This window comes from Suncus etruscus, chromosome 15, assembly GCF_024139225.1.
Source record: "Suncus etruscus isolate mSunEtr1 chromosome 15, mSunEtr1.pri.cur, whole genome shotgun sequence".
NCBI lineage: Eukaryota > Metazoa > Chordata > Mammalia > Eulipotyphla > Soricidae > Suncus > Suncus etruscus.
Window position 1 is genome coordinate 73,885,223 of NC_064862.1, and position 19,637 is coordinate 73,904,859.

A 19,637-nucleotide genomic window follows, 5' to 3' on the forward strand; every position below is an offset into this window, starting at 1 on the left:
TGCTGGGTCCTGAGGTAAGGAGCCATCAGAACCGCCCAGAGGGATCAGCTGCTGATAAGTCTGATGGGCATGAACCCACTTTCAAGTTTCTATTGTGGGAGACCTAGGCCTGGCAATATTCAGGGCCTTTTCCTTGCTTCTGGAGTCACTCCTGGAAGAACTTGGGAGACTTTATGTAATGCCAGGGATTGAACCCAGGGGAGAAACCACTTTCAGAAACATGAAGGCCGACCTGTCCTGGGTGACCTCTCTAAGACATTTTGGGCAGTGAGCTCCATTTCCAGAACAAAACCTGCGGCAACTGGGCCCTTCTAGGACCTCATTGAGCTCGTGTGTCACCTGGGCCCGGAGCCAAGGCATATGTGTCACCATCAATGGGTCTGGGGAGAAATAACTTGCTGTTGATTTAGGCTGGACAAAAGGAGCTGGATTTGAAACTTGAAACTCCCATGAAGGGAAGGGGTAAGGTCAGGGGAGCCTCTTCCTGGGTCTAATCTGCAGACCACTGCAGGGAGGGAACCCCAAATTTCCATTTTGGGGTGATCCTCTTAATTCCAAGTGTGACCCTGACCATTGGCTAAGCATCTTGTTCATGTCCTCCCCCTTGGTTTTCTCTATATGAATGGGGGAAGGTCCTTCTCATGGGGTTGGGGAGCCCCGGCTGGGATGCTGAGACCAGGTTTCTTTCCAAGGCAGGGCTGCCTCTCCTCCCAGACCCCTCCCAACTACCTGGAGTCAAGTTGGGGGTGTCTGGGCTTGTCTGGGGCAGTGGCTGATTGTCCTCCAGACCCCTCCCAGCAGGGGCCCAGTACATTCTGCTCCAAACCCGTCTGACCAGTTGTTTGAGAGGAGGGGGCCCCTGGGAGGGGCAGTGGGATGTATCAGAGCAGCCTCCCCCCCACACACATCACCCAACCCAGCACAGGACTGCAGACACGCAGACGACAGACAGGCTGGGACAGACGGATGCACAGCCGGGCCATGGGACTTGAGAGAACACAGCTGCTCTTGGCACTGTTGGTGCTGCTGACCTGTCTGCGGCCTGGAATGGGCTTAGGTGAGTGTGGGCCCCACCCCTGCCTTGAGTTTCAGGGCAGAACCCCCCAGGAAATAAAGCTTAGCCCTGGGGCCCGGAGAGATAGCACAGCGGCATTTGCCTTGCAAGCAGCCCATCCAGGACCAAAGGTGGTTGGTTCTCGAATCCCGGTGTCCCATATGGTCCCCCGTGCCTGCCAGGAGCTATTTCTGAGCAGACAGCCAGGAGTAACCCCTGAGCACCGCCAGGTGTGGCCCAAAAACCAAAAAAAAAAAAAAAAAAGCTTAGTCCTGAAGTCACCAGACAGACCCCAGAGGCCAGAGAGGCAGCACAGGGGAGGGTACTTGCCTTGCACAAACAGTTGACCTGGGTTCCATCCCCAGCATCTCATATGATTTTGCAAGCCCTGTCACAAGTGATCCCAGAGCACAGCAGGGTGAGACCCCAAAGCAAAGCGGTCCCCAGCCAGGAAGAAACTCTTTATCTTTGGAGTTCCCATCTGTGCATCCTGAGTGTATCCCATTCCTCACTGTCGGGGTCCTCTTTTCCTGTTCCTGGGAGTAGCTCTCCACAGAGGGGATTGGGAACATGCCTGCTCCGGGGCCCAACTTCAGCAAGCATTAAGTGCCTACTGTATGCAGTGAGTGACATTGGGTGTCCAGAGTCTGTTTTCTTCTTCCTTTTTGGTGTGTGTGGGGGCTCCCAAGCAGTGCTCAGGGGTCCTGGGGCTCTACTGGTAATTTCCAGCTGACCAGACGGTGGTTGACTGCATGGTCTCTCTGTACCCTGGTTTCCAGGGCCACCTCAGTGGTGCTGGGAACCTCAGGGCCATAACCGGTGGTACCTGGGGGAACCATGTAGTGCCAGGAATCAAACCTGGGCTGGGGATGTGCTGCCCTTCTCACTATACTATCTCCCCTTTTCCTCTTTTTCAATAAAGATTAATGCAACAGTGCTTTGGGGTCCCCAGGGGTGCGGGGTCCTGTGAGTGCTAAGGAATCGAGCTCAGGATCTTGCCCTGCTGGGCAGGTGCTTTCCAGCTGAGCTGGACCTTATGAAAGAGATGGAATGTGCTGGCTGGAATGGAAAATTCTAGATGTAGGGAAAGTTAGAGAATTAAGATTGCATCCAAGGTAGGTGGAAAGAAATTGTATTTGTATAGACCAAGAGTCCAGGGAGCCCTGGAAACCTCAACGATCGCTTGGTACAAGCAAACATTTTCTTTTTGTTTTTGTTTTTTTTTGTCTTGGGGCCACACCCGGCACTGCTCAGGGGTCACTCCTGGCTCTGTGCCCAGAAATGACTCCTGGCAGCCTTGGGGAACCCTATGGAATGCCAGAGATCAAACCAAACCAAACCTGCAAGACAAATGCCTTATCTGCTGTGTGATGGGTCCAGTCCCCTAAACAAACATTCTTACTTGGTTGAAGCCCATGTGACTTTGCTCTGGTGCTCAGAAATCGTTCCTGGCAGGCTCGGGGAACCATATGAGATACCATGTCAGTTCTGGGTCAGCTGCATGCAGGGCAAACACTCTACCACTGTGTCATCACTCGGGCCCCATGGCCTTTGTTTCTACTTTCTGGGATTTGGCACCCCCGCCTGCAAATATCCTCCATCTTGCTTGTGACCCTAATTCTTCATCACCTCCTTTCTCTCTCTTTGATGGTCCAGGGCCCTGTCAACTATTTTCCACGCCCAGTTTTCCTCAGTTCCCCCCCATAGAGAGCTGCCAGCACCCACCCAGTCTTCCTGTGGTTCTGGCAGAGGAAACCAGAGAAAGAGAAGGGCTAGATCTGCTGGGGAAATGGGGGCAAAGAGGGGTCTGGTGCAGAGCTCCCCGGGCAATATGTTCTTAAACCCCAACCCCGCCAGTCCATTTCTTAGTCCAGAGTTAGCTCTCCAGTCCTCTGCCTGCCTCTGCCTTTCCCCAGGAGGTTCTTGGAGCTGGCATCTGGCAAGAGGCAGGGCAAGAGGGGACATGGTGGGGTTTTTAGAAGGGCAGGGTCTCCAAAATGGAGAGATTGAAGGCAACAGGTGGAAAGGGGGAGGCTGTCTTTAGCGCCACTCCTCACTGACTCTCTGTTCCCCATCTTTCCCCAGCCCCTGAGCTTGTCCCCTACATACCGAAGATAACAGCCCAAGACCTGGGTGGGAGGGTCACGGCCAGCACCTTCTCCCTGGAGCAGCCGCGCTGTGTCTTCAAGCAGGCCGGTACCACTGACACCATCTTGCTGGTGGTGGCCTACAGCAATGGTGGGTGCATGAGATGTGGGTTTAGGGGTCTGCTGGGTGGTGAAGGGGGACAGGAAACCTGCTTGGTGCCTTGAGGGGCCGTGTGGGCTGAGCCCTAACACCCATCACTCACCCCCCACCCCACAGTCTCCGTAGACCTGCAAACCCCAAAGACAGTTATGCATGGCCTGGCTGCCCCCCAGCTGCAGACCCATAGCTACTACCTGACGATGCCCATGGCCCCGGAGCATCTGCGCTGTGAGGCGCCTCAGGGCGGTGGCCGCCGCATCCAGGTCCTGCGGGTGGGCAATGACTCCCACTGCCTTGAGGATCCCCAACTGTCTTCTCGCTGCAATGCCCCCCTGCCCAGCCCAGGGCCTTACAGGTTAGTTCCTGCTGAGACCTTGAGGGGATATGGGGTTTCAGGGACAGTGGTCCCCCTGCCTGGATTCTGGAGGCATTTGCAGGCTCCTTGTGGGAGACTTCCCACTTAACAGCCTGGCTGAGCTGATTCAGAAAGATAACAGTGGGAAAGAGGAGAAAAAGACTCTTACCTTCTTTTTCAGGTAGGAAACTGAGGCACAGAGGCCAGGTAGAGCCGGACAGGGCTTAGGGGTGCAGTAGGGAAGCCCAAGGCATGCCCAATCCTCCACTTCCACGACTCCCACAGGCCTCCCTCTCCCTCTCTATCCCTTCCCAAGACCTGCCCAACTGGGCCTCACTCCATTGCCTCATGGGTCTAACCTGGATATGCACTCCAGAATTAAACAGGGTGGCCACAGATGGAGCCTGGCAGTAGCAGGGGTAGGGTAGCCAGTCCAAAAGGCCTCAGAATTCTTAGGGACCTCTAAGTCCCCCCTTTCCTCCTCCAGAGTCAAGTTCCTCCTGGTGGATGCCTTGGACACCCTTCGGGCCCAGACTATGTGGTCTGACCCCATCACCCTCACTCGAGGTAAAGCGATGGGTGAGGTCCTGGGGCAGGGTCCACACCGCCTGTGGCTGTAGGTGGGGTCCCAGGTGGCCCCTCAGCAGTTAGCTCTGCCTGTCCCAAGTGTTTGACTCCCTGGAGTGCCCAGAAATTTTTTACCAGGTGGGAGAAGGGATTCTGGGGTTCTGGGGTCCAAGGAGTCAGAGTGCCCATGAGGAGGCTGCTGAATTCGGGGTGCCATCAGCCCTGTCTGCCAGGTGTGGTGGGACATCAGACAGATGGCTGGGAAGGTCAGCAGTTCCATCGCTGGTCAGAAGGGGCGACTGTGGGGTCTCATGCCTGAGCTGAGCCAGGGTGCTGTGCTGCAGGTCAGACCCCGGGCTCCATCGACATCTGGCCTGGATGCCGCAGCAGAGGCATGATCGTCATAACTGCCGTGCTGTCGATCCTGGCCGGCCTCCTACTCCTGGCCTTCCTGGCTGCCTTCACCATGCGCTTGTGAGTGAGGACACTCCCACTCCCCCCCCACCCCAGTCCTCTCTCCTTTACTGCAGGGCCTCAACTCCCTCACCAGGGCTCTATCCCTTGGGGTTTCTGTGGCCCTATCCAGTGATCACTGGATGCTATGTTAGCCGGGGTGGACTCCTGGAAGAGGTGTGTGGGGTCCCCAGAAGGAAGGGAAGGGGCACCAGAGAGGGGTTCCTGAGAGGTGGGTGAGGCGCTCTGACTTCAGTCCCTCCTTTCCCATCAGCTCCAGCCTGTGGAGGCCTGAGGAGGCCCCGGAGCAGCTGAGAATTGGCTCCATACAAGGGGAAGCGTTACATTACCTACCACATCCCACCCAATGAGGCCTCCATGCTGGGGGACCCTCTCCCCAAACTCAGACCCTAGTCTGGGGCAGGGAAGAGGAGGGAGAGGGCACCCAACCCCTCCCCGAGCCAGTTCCTGATGGGAGGCCCGCACCTTGCCAGAAGCTCCCCGGCCTCGGGCAGGTTGCAGGGGCCTTCCTCTGCCTTGGAACCTCGCATCACCCAGGAGGAACTCCGCAACCCAACGCCATCCTCCGTCAGTAGTTCTCAAATCAACCACACGAGGGCGCTGGTGCACTGCAACTGCTAGGCCCACGCGCGTGCGCATTCCTCTCCCCAGCCCCGGTGTCCCACTGCCTCCCAGGACCTAATATTGTAGTGGCCCCGCTATTTGCGGGGTCCTGAAGGTCGGAACGCCCGTTGTCATCTCTGCCCGTCGGAAAACTCCACTTGCTATCCAATCCACTCAGCCATCACCTTTTCTGGGGGTGACTAAGAGATTCTAAAGCAGGAAAACTTCCAGATGTTGAAACAAACTGTGGCCTGCCTTCCTGCCCCTGTCCCCCAACCCCTACACTTTGTATGTGGCTCTGGGCTCCCAGCGTGTGAAGACCCCCACCCCCGAATAAATAGACCTGATCCCTGCTCCACGTCCTGGGGTTCCCCTTAGCCTTGCTACTCCATTGCCTTTGGGGAGCGCTTCCTTTCACACAGTACCCCTGCGCCCTTCTTTTGCATCTGCATCCCTGGGGGCCCTACAAACGCAGTCTTTGCTTTCCAGATCCCTGAGCCCTGAGCTGGGCGCCCCCCATCTCCCACCCTGCTGCACCCCGGCTGCACATAGAGCAGCAGAGAAGCCATGGCAGCTGCAGGGGCTCAAGCCTGGCCCCCTGTCTTGGGCCACTGGTGGGGGGGTGGGCTCCTAATCTTCCAGAATTTGCTACTGGGGTCTCCCTGGGAGGACAGTGAATCAAAGCCTGCCCCCCCCCTTCTCCATTGGTCATTCATGCTATTCAGACCTGGTTCTCCCATCCTCCATGAGAAAGTGAATTTTGCTGGCATTTGTCATGAAAACAAAACACATCACCCCAGGATCTCCCAGGATCACCCCGGGATCAGCCACAGAAAAATGTCCTGGAAGGATTGAGTGCATGTGGCTCAAGCCTAGGTTAAACCCAATGCTACATGAGCCTCTGAGCATTCCGATACAGCCCTGGTGGCCCCCAGCTCTATGTCACTGGACCAGTGCAAGCTGAGTGTCACCAGCAGTGGCTCCTGAGTGATGCTGGGGAGACCCCCTATCCAACTATAGACAGGCTGGGGCCAGAGAGCTCGCACAGTGAGGAGAATGCTCGACCTACACACATCTAGCCTGGGTTCAGCACTCCATGTGGTCTCCCAAACCCCACCAGGAATGAGCCCTGAGCCCAGAGCTAGGAGTAAGCCCTGAGCTTTGCTGAGTGTGGCCCAATAACAAGCAAAACCAATAAAATACAGACAGACAGACAGACAGACAGACAGACAGACAGACACAGGAATGGAGCCAGGCTGGGCTCTGTGAGATGAGGCTCTGCATGTCATATGACCCCAGCGCATCCATACACCAGTGGTTCTGTGTTCCTAAGAGGGAAGGGGGCAGAACACAGCTCTGTGCATTGCCTGGTTCCAGGCCAGAATCAGACCTTCCAAGTGTTGACACATTTGTGCAGCCCTGCCCATGATCATTTTCAGGAACTTTTAATCACCCCCAAGAAACCCTATCCATCACAGTTTAATTCCCCGGCATCCCATATTGGCTGCCCAAGCCAGGGGCAATTTCTGAGGGCGTAGCCAGGAATAACCCCTGAACATCAAACCGGTGTGACCCGAAAAACCGAAAAACCAAAAAGAAACCCTATCCATGTGGGCCAGTTCCACCCTGATCTGACCCAGCATTGAGCAGGACCTGGGAACCCGCAATCTGCCCTGCCCACAGGGTCCCTGTGCAACCTCAGCAGCAACCCTCACTAAGGAGGTGGGAAGAAATGTTCTAGAACTTTGGGACTCCTGGAAGCTCTGAGAGCTGGAAAATACGGTCCCAGCTCAATACTTCTCTGCCAGGGCAAGAGCTTCTGGGAGGCCCCTCCCCAAAATAGGCTGCACCTCATCATACCCCCATCTTGAGTTCAGTGGGCTGGCCCAGAGCTCCTGTGTCCTGGACATGGAGCTTGTCTGGACTACACGGGAGGAAAAGATTCAGTGCAGCTGCTCTAGCAGGAGGTACATTTGGGACACCCCAGCAGGTGGGTGTGGGGGGTCAGAGAAGGGGCCTGGTTCTTCCAGAAAAGGGGCACAATAAGGGACTCTAGAGGATAGCTAAGGCAGCCCTGGGGTATGTGGCAGGGAAATGATGTCCAGACAGAAGGATCGCAGCCCTGATAGGCGCCAAGGAGCTAAGGCTGGAACATGAGGTTCCTGGGCACATCATGATAGTCAGGGGTGGAGTCACTCCCCTTCACATCTAGGACACTGGGGTACTAGTGCCATCATGATGCCCCAAGCCCCATCCCTGGCACAGCCCCCACAGAACTGTGACCCCAGTGCAACAGCATTAGCCCCAACAGCAGAGGTCACGGCATTAGGACAACGGGGAGGGCACTGGCCTTGCATCTCTAACCTGGGTTCCACACCCCATAGGGTCCCCTGAGCATCACCAGGAGAGATTCCTGAAAGCAAAGCCAGGAGTAAGCCCTGAGCAGTGCTGGGTGTAGTCCCAAGATGACAAAGCACAGCAACTCATAGCACCTCAACAAGTGTAATTCTAAATAGACACTAACTAAAAGGGAAAGGGGGACATTTTGTGAGTAAATATAGGTTTTTCCACCTGAGCCATGTGCTGTGAAACCCATAAATACACACCTGGATTATATACACATGAACACCAGATACATGCCCAGCAGATACACACAAATATTAGATGTATACACCCCAATATACTATATATAACTCATCTATGCCAGATACTTATAGATACCATATGCACCTCTAGGTGCCAATATAGACACATAAACACACAGTATAGACCCCCATAGGTGCCATATAGACACCCGAAGGAACATAGTCTAAATGCCTTAACACCCAGTATAGATGCTCAGAGGCACCATATAAATGCCACCTGGTGGAGACACCCATAAACACCACATGGATCCCCCTGTATACCATATATGCACATGCAACACACACATACACTATAAACACCTACATAATAAACCGACCACTGGGCAGAACAACAGGCCTGGTTCTGTTCAGGGGCCCACAGAACCCATAGAGCCCACAGAGGGTTCAGAGCCAGACATTGTCCCTATGGAGTGTCAGTGTCCCCTTACTCCAGGTGAGCTGTGCCCTTCAGCCCCTGTACTCAGAGTGGGGTGTTGGGAGAGTCTAGGCTGGGTGGCCTGAGAGCCAGTGTGGAGTGAAGGGGCCCTCCACCAACCAGGAGTCTGGTGAACAAGGCGTGTGGGTCACTCACCAGGGGACAGTGCAAATCACCCACACACTGTATTTCCAGCCCAGGTGATCGCGTCTGAATTAGGGTCACACAAGAAATAATTCAGACCAGGCTGAGATTGAAACATATGTAGTCTGGCAGTCTTCTACCTAGTATGTCTGGATTCGAACCACCATCGTCCTGGATTGGTCGCTTGCAAAGCAAGCTGTGCTATATCTTCAACCCTAATTTTTTTTTTTTTTTTTTGGTGTTTTGGGCCACACCTGGCAGTGCTCAGGGGTTACTCCTAGCTGTCTGCTCAGAAATAGCTCCTGGCAGGCACAGGGGACCATATGGGACACCGGGATTCGAACCAACTACCTTAGATCCTGGATCGGCTGCTTGCAAGGCAAACACCGCTGTGCTATCTCTTCGGGCCCGACCCTAATTTTAATTAATTTATTTATTTTTGGTTTTGGGGTCACACCCTGTGATGTTCAGGGTTACTCCCATATGGTCCTCCACACTTGCCAGGAGGGATTTCTGAGCACAGAGGCAGGAGAGTCCCTGAGTGCCACTGGGTGTAACCCAAAAGCCAAAAACAAAAACAAAAACAGAAAAAGATGATCGAAGACACCACCATGATCTTGGGTTGTTTTGTTTTGCTTTGCATTTTGAGCTAAAGCACATAAGCTATAAAATAAAGAGCTGTGATATCAATGGCATCTAGTATTCCATGTGATTTCTGACCTATTATCCAGGAGAATCCCCCAAATGAGCTATTTCTGCTGTAACCGATCTCCCAGGGACAGATCCTTCAAGCTTGCCTAGCAAATACCATTCTGAGAAGTCTGCCCTCTCACCTTCCAGAAGGTTCTGATTCTCTCCCACTTGAGTGTTTGTGTTCCCTTTTGGCTTGGAGAAATAAGCCAGTGCTTCACACACTCGGCTCTGCCCTGAAATTCTTTCCAAATCATAAAGACATTTTCCCTCTAAGAGTAACACTGGCAACAGAACCAACTTCAAAGTACAAAGCTCAAAACACTTGTTTTATCTCCAGCACATCATATAGTCTCTGAATATTGCCAGGAGTGGTCCCTGAGCATAGAACCAGGAATCAGGCCTGAGCATCTGGAAGTGTGTAGCTGGGCTTGGGATAGGACTAAGGATCTCGCCAGGGAGCCCAGCGAAGCCCCCCTCCCCCCCATAAACTAGACTGTCTAGATCCCTGAAAGGAATGATGCCTGAGTACAGAAGCAGGAGCAGCCCCTGAGTATGGATATAATTCTTTTGGGGGAGGTCACACCTGGCTGCACTCAGGGGTTACCTCTGGCTTTATGTTCAGAAATTGCTCCTGGCAGGCTCGGGGGACCATATGGGATGCCAGAATTCGAACCAAAGTCCTTCTGCATGCAAGGCAAACGCTCTACCTCCATGCTATCTCTCCGGTCCCTTGGATATGATTCTGGTAGTCAACAGAAATCAGAAAAATACGGGCCCGGAGAGATAGCACAGCGGCGTTTGCCTTGCAAGCAGCCGATCCAGGACCAAAGGTGGTTGGTTCGAATCCCGGTGTCCCATATGGTCCCCCGTGCCTGCCAGGAGCTATTTCTGAGCAGACAGCCAGGAGTAACCCCTGAGCACCGCCGGGTGTGGCCCAAAAAAAAAATCAGAAAAATACTTAGTCTTTCCTCTTGGATATGATTTTTTTTCTTTTCGTTTTGAATAGGATTCTTGCGAATCAACTATAACACTATTGTCTATTTAATACTATGCCAAAGGACTACTGTGAAAAAAGGGCAGATGTAACTAAAATACCAAACACACCAGAAGCCTACACAATACTTTTTTGTTTTTGTTTTTGTTTTGTTTTTGGGCCACACCCGGCGGTGCTCAGGGGTTACTCCTGGCTGTCTGCTCAGAAACAGCTCCTGGCAGGCACGGGGGACCATGTGGGACACCGGGATTCGAACCAACCACCTTTGGTCCTGGAACTGCTGCTTGCAAGGCAAACGCCGCTGTGCTATCTCTCCGGGCCCATACACAATACTTAATAACTGACTAAAAATATTATTACTGATTCCACCAGCTTGGGAAAAACATTATTGTAGATTATTCTATCAGTATAGAGTAAGTAAGGTATGTTCCAGCAATTCTTGTTTTAAAGCAAGGGGCAAAGACACACAGTTTTGGTTTTTTGTTTTGTTTTGTTGTTGTACTTGGCATTGTTAATTCTCATCATACCTTAATGTTTACTAAGTTCATGGTTGCTATCCTGCCAAGTGCTTACCTAAGGCACAACTGGCCTTTTCTCTGCAGTGTCTACTGGGATTGCACACCCTTTTTTAGGCTAGCTCTGTTGGAATCCAGCCATCCTGCCTGTAGGATGCCTACGGCATTTCCCTATTTTTTTTGGGGGGGGGCACACCCGGCGGTGCTCAGGGGTTACTCCTGGCTGTCTGCTCAGAAATAGTTCCTGGCAGGCACGGGGGACCATATGGGACACCGGGATTCGAACCCTGGATCGGCTGCTTGCAAGGCAAACGCTGCTGTGCTATCTCTCCAGGCCCCCTCTTTTTTTTTTTTTTAATTTTAAATGGATAGCATGTAATTGAGAAAGGACCTTTAATAAACGAGAGGAAAAGAATCAAATGAAACATGGAAGAAAGATAGCAGTCAATATAATGAGCAATAATCTAATGCCAGCAGTGACTACCCAATGAGGCCAATTGACCATGTTAAGATTCTGTAGATTGGGCCGGGAAGGTGGCGATAGAGGTAAGGTGTCTGCTTACAAGCGCTACTGTAGGATGGACCGCAGTTCGATCCCCCGGTGTCCCATATGGTTCCCCCAACCCAGGGGCGATTTCTGAGTGCATAGCCAGGAGTAACCCCTGAGCGTCAAACTGGCATGGCCCAAAAACAAAACAAGCAAAAAAAAAAGATTCTGTAGATTGTGCCAAATGACCGTGGCCAGAGAGTCAACACCAGAAATATCCAGATTGGCTTTACTAAGGGTTGAAATATCTTGCTGGAGTTGTTTAATATCAATAGACATATCATTCTGTCTCCACACACTCAAAAGGTGATTTTGCAGCTTTTCCCAAGATACAAAACTATTATAGGGATAAGGTACAGAGGTACTTATACTCATAATGGCATCTGGTGAACATCAGTGTCTTGAGGCTCTGGATCTCATTGCCAAGCCATATAACAGTATTTTTTTGGGGGGGTACCACCCGGTAGCACTCAGGGATTCCTCCTGGCTCTGCGCTCAGAAATCGCTCCTGGCAGGCTCAGGGAACCATATGGGATGCCGGGATTCGAACCACCATTCTTCTGCATGTAAGGCAAACACCCTACCTCCATGCTATCTCTCCAGCCCCCAAGTTTTGGTAGTTTTGCATGCTGTGCCGGCTTAGGATAAGCAGTGTTCCCCCAGAGCGCCAGTCTCTTCTGTTTATTGCTCCCCCATGGCATCCTGGCACACTGCTCGGCACCTACTAGTTGCACAGTAAATATCTGCACCAAGATGAAATGGCTTAGGGAATTTCCAAACTAAGAGCCCCCAAACTATTTTAAGGAGCTTTTGGAGATTAGTGTCTGTGTCAGATGTACTCCACACAGTGATTTCCAGCTCCCCCAAGTATATTTATGATTTATATATATATTGTGTATATATTTATGATTTATATATATATATATATTGTGTGTGAACCATCGGCTATATTTCCCCTAGCCAGGTGAAATGAATTTCGAATTAAATATGTTGAATTGGGGCCGGGTAGGTGGCGCTGCAGGTAAGGTGTCTGCCTTGCAAGAGCTAGCCAAGGAAGGACCGCGGTTCGACCCCCGGCGTCCCATATGGTCCCCCCAAGCCAGGGGCGATTTCTGAGCACATAGCCAGGAGTAACCCCTGAGCATCAAACGGGTGTGGCCCAAAAAAAAATGTTGAATTAAAAAATGTATAAACCTGGGCGGGGAAGGTGGCGCTAGAGGTAAGGTGTCTGTCTTGCAAGCGCTACCCAAGGATCAGGACCGCGGTTCGATCCCCGGCGTCCCATATGGTCCCCCCAAGCCAGGGGCGATTTCTGAGCACATAGCCAGGAGTAACCCCTGAGCGTCAAACGGGTGTGGCCCAAAAACCAAAAAAAAAAAAAAAAAAAAAAGTATAAACCAGGGCTGGGAAGATAGCACAATGGTAGGGCGTTTGCCTTGCACGCATCTAATCCCAGCCTGACTCTGGTTTGAATCCCAGCATCCCATATGGTCCCCCGTGCCTGCCAGGAGCAATTTCTGAGCACAGAACCAAGAGTAACCTCTGAGCGCTGCTGGGTGTGACCCCCCCCCCAAAAAAGGCATAAACCTTTGTCTTTCTCATTTGGAAAGACAAGGCTTATAAGAATTCTGTCTCAATATGAAAAACAAGAAACGAAGAAAATAACAAAACAAAACAGAAAAACAAGAATTCTCTCTTTGACTCAGGTAAATATTCATTTTTTTAAAAAGAAGACCTGAATTATTGTTTATCTATTTAGAAAAGTCAGCAATTTTTATTTTAAAGCCTGAGATGTTTGTAATTTAAGATTCACTGCTAAAATCGACATTTCCTTTATATATTAAATTTTTAAGGCTTTTTTTTTGTGGGGGTTGACATGACATTTTTGTGATGTGTACAGACGTCTTTTTCTCTTTTCTTTTTTTCTTTCTTCTTTCTTTATCTTTCTTTCTTTTTCTCTTTCTCTCTTTCTTTTTCTCTCTTTTTCTTTTTCTCTCTTTCTTTCTCTTTCTTTTTCTTTCTCTCTTTCTCTTTCTCTTTCTTTCTTTCTCTTTCTTTCTTTCTCTTTCTTTCTCTTTCTCTTTCTTTCTTTCTCTCTCTTTCTTTCTTTCTCTTTCTTTCTCTCTTTCTTTCTCTCTCTTTCTTTCTTTCTCTTTCTTTCTCTCTTTCTTTCTCTCTCTTTCTTTCTTTCTCTCTCTTTCTTTCTCTCTCTTTCTTTCTCTCTCTTTCTTTCTCTCTCTTTCTTTCTCTCTCTTTCTTTCTCTCTTTTTCTATCTCTCTCTCTCTTTCTTCCTTTCTTTCTTTCTTTCTTTCTTTCTTTCTTTCTTTCTTTCTTTCTTTCTTTTTTTTTTCTCTTTCTTTCTTCTTCTTTTTTTGGTTTTTGGACCACACTGGTTATGCTCAAAGCTTACTTCTGGTGTTGCACTCAGGATCATTCTAGACTGGCTCTGGCAGCCACATGGATGCAAAACTAAGTTAACTGGGTGCAAAACAAGCGCCTTATCCTGCTGTACTCTCTCTCTCTGGCTCTTGTGCAGACGTCTTTATAAAGTATCTTAAAAATGACTATCATGTCAGATGTCTCTGACTAATGCCCTGACTAAATGGCCAACATCATTATTTACTCTTTCTGCATTTCATCACATCCCACAAAAAATTCCCAAAGCACATTAGTCTACCTTCCATATTCTTCTCAGTCCCTACTAGTAACTAATATACTTTCTGTGGCTTTGCATTACAATTAACATAATGTAATTTTAAAGTCTTTGGTCGTTTGTGACTGATTTCTTGCCCTAGGAGTCACTAGCATAGTGTTCTAAGGTGCACTCATGTATTATTATTTCATTGCCCTTCCTTAGCGAATAATATTCCATTAAATGGATATACCCCATTTTCTTTTTTTTTTTTTGATATACCCCATTTTCTGTGCATTTGTTATTAATCATTTGTCCTACTTATTAGTTATTCCGAAGATTACTGCTTTGAGTATTTGTGTCTGTTTTGGTGTTAGTAGGGACATATGTTTTCTTTTCCTTTCCTTTTTTTTGGGGGGAGGGGGGCGTTTGGGCCACACCTGGTGATGCTCAGCATTTACTACTGGCTATACGCTCAGAAATCGCTCCTGGCTTGTGGAACCATATGGGACTCCAGGGGATCGAACAGCGGTCCGTCCCAGGTTAGTGAGAAGCAAGGCAAAACGCCCTACCCTTGTGCCACCACTCAGGCTAGGGCCTGACATGTTTTCATTTCTCTTGTGTATATCCATATGAATAGAATTACCAGATTATATGGTAACTTTTTTTTTTTTTTTTTGGTTTTGGGTTACACCCAGCAGCACTCAGGAGTTATTCCTGGCTCTGCACTCAGAAATCGCTCCTGACTGGCTCGGGGGACCATATAGAGTGCAGGGATTCAAACCACCTTTCATACTAGGTTGGCTGTGTGCAAGGCACACACACCTTACCACTGTGCTATCTCTCCAGCCCCGGTAACTCTCTTTTAACCTTTTGAGGCTCTGACAAACTGCTTCTTTTCTTTCTCTTTTTTTTCCGACCCGCCCCCCCTTTTTTTTTGGTTTTTGGGTCACACCTGGCAGCACTCAGGGGTTACTCCTGGCTCTATGCTCAGAAATCGCTCCTGGCAGGCTCAGGGGACTATATGGGATGCCAGGATTTGAACCACCGACCTTCTGATTGCAAGGTAAATGCAGGCTCAACAAACTGTTTCTTTTTTTTTTTTTTGGTTTTTGGGTCACACCCGATGACGCTCAGGGTTTACTCCTGGCTATGTGCTCAGAAGTCGCTCCTGGCTTGGGGGACCATATGGGACGCCGGGGGGGGGGGTGGGGGGGAATCGAACCGCGGCCCGTCCTAGGCTAGCGCAGGCAAGGCAGGCACCTTACCTTTAGCGCCACCGCCCGGCCCCAACAAACTGTTTCTTAAGGCAGTACATTATTTTACATTCCCACCAGCAGTGTACAGGTTGTTTCTGTTCTTTGCATTCTTGCTAATACTTTTTCTTGTCTGTCTTTTAAACTTTAGCCAACCTAGTAGGTATAAAAATGCTATCTCCCTACAAATTTGATTTGTATTTCCCTGATGACTAGTAATGTTATTTTGCCTGTATTGCATAATGATTGCCCACTGTGTGTTTTCTTTGGAGGAATGTCTTTTGTCCTTTGTATTTTATTTTATTGTATTTTATTGGGTCCTCTTAAGGGGTTAGGGAGGAATACACCTGGTGGGGCTCCAGGCTCATTCCTGGCCCTGTGCTTAGGGGCAACGTTTGGGAGATTATATGCAATGCTGATTGGCTTTCTACAAGGCACAATGTGTTACACCTTGGCCTCAGTCTCGAGGACTATTTGTTGTTGCTGTTTCTTTTAGGGCCACACTTGGCAACTTAGAGCTTACTCCTGGCTTTGTGCTCAGGGATCACTTATTTTTTTTTAAATAATAAAATCTGGGGCCGGAGAGATAGTATGGAGGTAAGGCCTTGCATGCAGAAGGACGGTGGTTTGAATCCTGGCATCCCATATGGTCCTCTGAGCCTGCCGGGGGCAATTTCTGAGTGTAGAGCCAGGAGTAGCCCCTGAGCACTGCCAGGTGTGACCCAAAAACAAAAAAAAATTGGGGGGGATTTGGGGCCATACCTGATGGCTCCATAGTGCTCAGGAGTGATTCCTGGCAGTGCTTTGGAGTCCATATTTAATACCAGGAATTTGAACCTGGGTAGCAGCCACTGCAGCCAGATGTAAGGCAAGTTCCTTACCACCTGTATGTGCTCTTCATTCCTACCTGCCCCCCCAAAAATTTTGGGAGTATATGTAGGGTTGGGACACACATGGCAGTACTCAAGTGCTATTCCCTGTAAAGTAGTCAGGGAGTGCTTCTGGTAGGTGCTGAGGGAACCATCAAATACCAGAATCTAACCTTGGCCTTACTCATGCCAGTCACTTCCGCTGGGCCTTAGAACTATCTCCTTGATCCCAAGTTGTTTTTATTTTTTGTTTTGGGGCCACAGTTGGTGGAGTTCAGGGGTTAATCCTTGCTTTGCACTCAGGAATCATTCCCGGCAGATGCAGGGGGCCATATACAATGCTGGGGATTGAACCTGGGTTGGCCACTCAAGGCAAGTAAGAGCTCTACCCACTGTACTATTACTTCAGCCCCCAAACAGGAAGTTTTTGTTTTGGGTTCACTCCTGTGGGTGCCCAGATCTGTGCTTAGGGGTCTCTCCCAAGCATGTCGGCTTTTCTGCCTGCAACTCATGAATTCAATCTGTTGAACCATCATTTTTGTGGCTTCTATTCATCTTATTTGTGGCAAAAAAAAATATGAAAATTTTATAGAGATTATCTTTAGTCTTGCCCTTCAGTAATGGTTCACAGTCTTCAAATCCAAGTCTGGCACTTCTTTCAAAAGTTTATTCTTGGGCTGAGATTGTAGCTCAGTGATAGGTACATGTTTTTTTTTTTTTGTTTTTTTGTTTTTTTTTTTTTTTTGGTTTGGGTCACACCCGGCGGTGCTCAGGGGTCACTCCTGGCTGTCTGCTCAGAAATAGCTCCTGGCAGGCACGGGGGACCATATGGGACACCGGGATTCGAACCAACCACCTTTGGTCCTGGATCGGCTGCTTGGAAGGCAAACGCCGCTGTGCTATCTCTCCGGGCCCAATAGGTACATGTTTTTTTATACTTGAGGCCTAGGTTTAATTTGTGGCAGAAAGAAATTTAAATAATATTTATTTATTTATTTTTGGTTTTATTTTGGAGCCATGCTTGACAGTGCTTAAAACTGACTTCTTGCTCTGCATTCAGGGGTCATTCCTGGCAGGACTCAGGGCACCATATGGGATGCTGGGGATTGACTTGGGTTTGCTGTTTGCAAGGGCAAATGCCTTTTCTACTGTGCTATAGCTTTGGCCCTTCAATAATTTTATTCTTAAATATTTCATATTTTATTTTATTGATATATGTAGAACTACTTAAAATTTTTGTTTCATAATCATTTTTATTCTACTACCTGTTTGGTAATATATTGAAGAAATGCAAGATGCTGGGGATTGAACCCTGGTTGGCTGTGTCCAGGGCAAACTTCTTATGTTCTGTGCTACCACTGTTCCTCACTATATCATTTAATTTTGGGGGGGGCCAGACCCGGTGACGCCTAAGGGTTACTCCTTAGGGGTTACTCCCAGCTACATGCTCAGAAATCACTCCTGCCCGGGGAGGGGGAGGGGGGGCATATGGGATGCCGGGTGATCTAACCCTGGTCCATCCTGGTTAAGTCTCGTGCAAAGCAAACGCCCTACTGCTGTACCATCGCTCTAGCCCCTGCATCATTGATTTACTTATTTATTTTGGTTTTTGGGTCACACCCAGCAGCACTCAGGGGTTACTCCTCGCTCCACGCTCAGAAATCACTCCTAGCAGACTCGGGGGACCATCTGGGATGCCGGGATTCGAACCGATGACCTTCTACATTTAAGGCAAACGCCCTACCTTCATGCTATCTCTCCGGCCCTGAGCATCATTTAATTTTAATCTTACAGTTTCTCCTTTTTTGTTTGTTTGTTTGTTTGTTTGTTTGTTTGTTTTTGGGTCACACCCCAGCAGCACTCAGGGGTCACCTCTGGCTCCAGGTTCAGAAATCGCTCCTGGCAGGCACGGGGGAATATATGGGATGCCTCCATGCTATCTCTCCGGCCCCACAGTTTCTCTTTCAAATCTTCCTTTTGAAGGAGCAAGGAAGAATTGTATCTGAAAGTGTAGGTGTGATTGTAGCTGTCTAAATTTTGGTTCTTCTGCATGCTATTTATACGAATTTAGACAAATATTAACTGTTAACTATCTTGGTGTCCTTGTATATATAATGGGAGAAGGATATTCATCCCAACCAATTCCTTAAAAAAAGGAGAATGTTGGGCCAGAGAGATAGCACAGCAGTATGGTGTTTGCCTTGCAAGCAGCCGATCAAGGATGGATGGTGGTTCGAATCCCAGCATCCCATATGGTCCCTTGTGCCTGCCAGGGGCGATTTCTGAGCACAGAGCCAGGAGTGGTCCCTGAGCGCCGCTGGGTGTGACACAAACCTCCCACCCAAAAAAGGAGGGGGAAGATCCAGGAGGGATAGCAGTTCAAGTCCCGGCATCCCATATGGTCCCTGAGCCTTCCGGGAGCAATTTCTGAGTTCAGAGCCAGGAATAACTCCTGAGCTACGCAGGGTATGACCTCACCCCCCCAAAAGAAAACAAATAGAAAAAGAGAGAGAATTTTGGCAAGCATTTAGAACAATTCCTTACATTTGTTAGATTGGATAATTAAAAAAAAAAAGTTCTCCTATTAACTCCCTTTAAAAAGCAGGTCAAGGGGCCGGAGAGAGAGCACAGTAGTAGGGTGTTTGCCTTAGATGCTGAATGACGGTGGTTCAACCAGAAACCACAGTCAAGAAAATAAAAAGAAAGAAAAAAGAAAACCACAAACAAAAACCTCAGACCTCTTCCTGTCCCCATCTTTTTTTCTGTGGCTCAAGAAATCCATGTGTTTAAGGAACTGTGCAAAACAAAACTTATACCACACAATTACAGAAACCTGTTCAAATCTAGGGTGCTTTATAGCTGTGTTCTTTTTTTTTTTTTTTTTTTTTTTTTTGGTTTTTGGGCCACACCCGGCGGTGCTCAGGGGTTACTCCTGGCTGTCTGCTCAGAAACAGCTCCTGGCAGGCACGGGGGACCATATGGGACACCGGGATTCCAACCAACCACCTTTGGTCCTGGATCGGCTGCTTGCAAGGCAAACGCCGCTGTGCTATCTCTCCGGGCCCTATAGCTGTGTTCTTAATCTTTCATTGACCTTGTTTTTTTCCTGTGACCTTTTGCACTTTTAATTTATTACTCATTTGTATTTTTTGGTTTGCAGTGTTCAGGGGTCACTAAGGAATTATTCCAGGCATTGCTTGAGGACCATATGGGGCGCCAGGAATCAAACCTGTCCAGTATGTGCAAGGCAGTTGCCTTACCACTGCTATTTCTCCAGCCCTTGACCCCTTGTTTGACCAGTTACCCCTGAGTTCTTAGGACACGGCCCTTTAGGACAATGATTCCATTTTCATCAGTGGTCCTTTCAAATGTCCTAGGAACATTGTAGATGGCCATATGGCTCTGTGTGAGAAACTCTGCTCTCTAAGGTGAATTATAAAACACTGGGACCAGAGGGATAGTATAGAGGGTAGGGTGCTTGCCTTGCATATGACTGACCCAAGTTTGATTCCTGGCTTCCTATATGGTCTCCTGCACCCCATCAGAAGTGATTCTTGGGCCCGGAGAGATAGCACAGTGGCGTTTGCCTTGCAAGCAGCCGATCCAGGACCAAAGGTGGTTGGTTC

At 49.3% G+C, this 19,637-nt stretch overlaps 1 protein-coding gene across 1 annotated transcript; it reads left to right on the top strand.

Annotated features, from left to right (window-relative positions):
- The first annotated feature begins 981 nt into the window (after window positions 1-981).
- On the top strand, window positions 982-5,318 carry LOC126029926 (uroplakin-3b-like). Its single transcript, XM_049788162.1, is given in 8 exon segments — window positions 982-1,051; window positions 3,140-3,292; window positions 3,419-3,656; window positions 4,144-4,223; window positions 4,568-4,697; window positions 4,951-5,002; window positions 5,004-5,089; window positions 5,174-5,318. Coding segments are annotated over 8 exon segments (954 nt in total).
- Window positions 5,319-19,637: the final 14,319 nt, after the last annotated feature.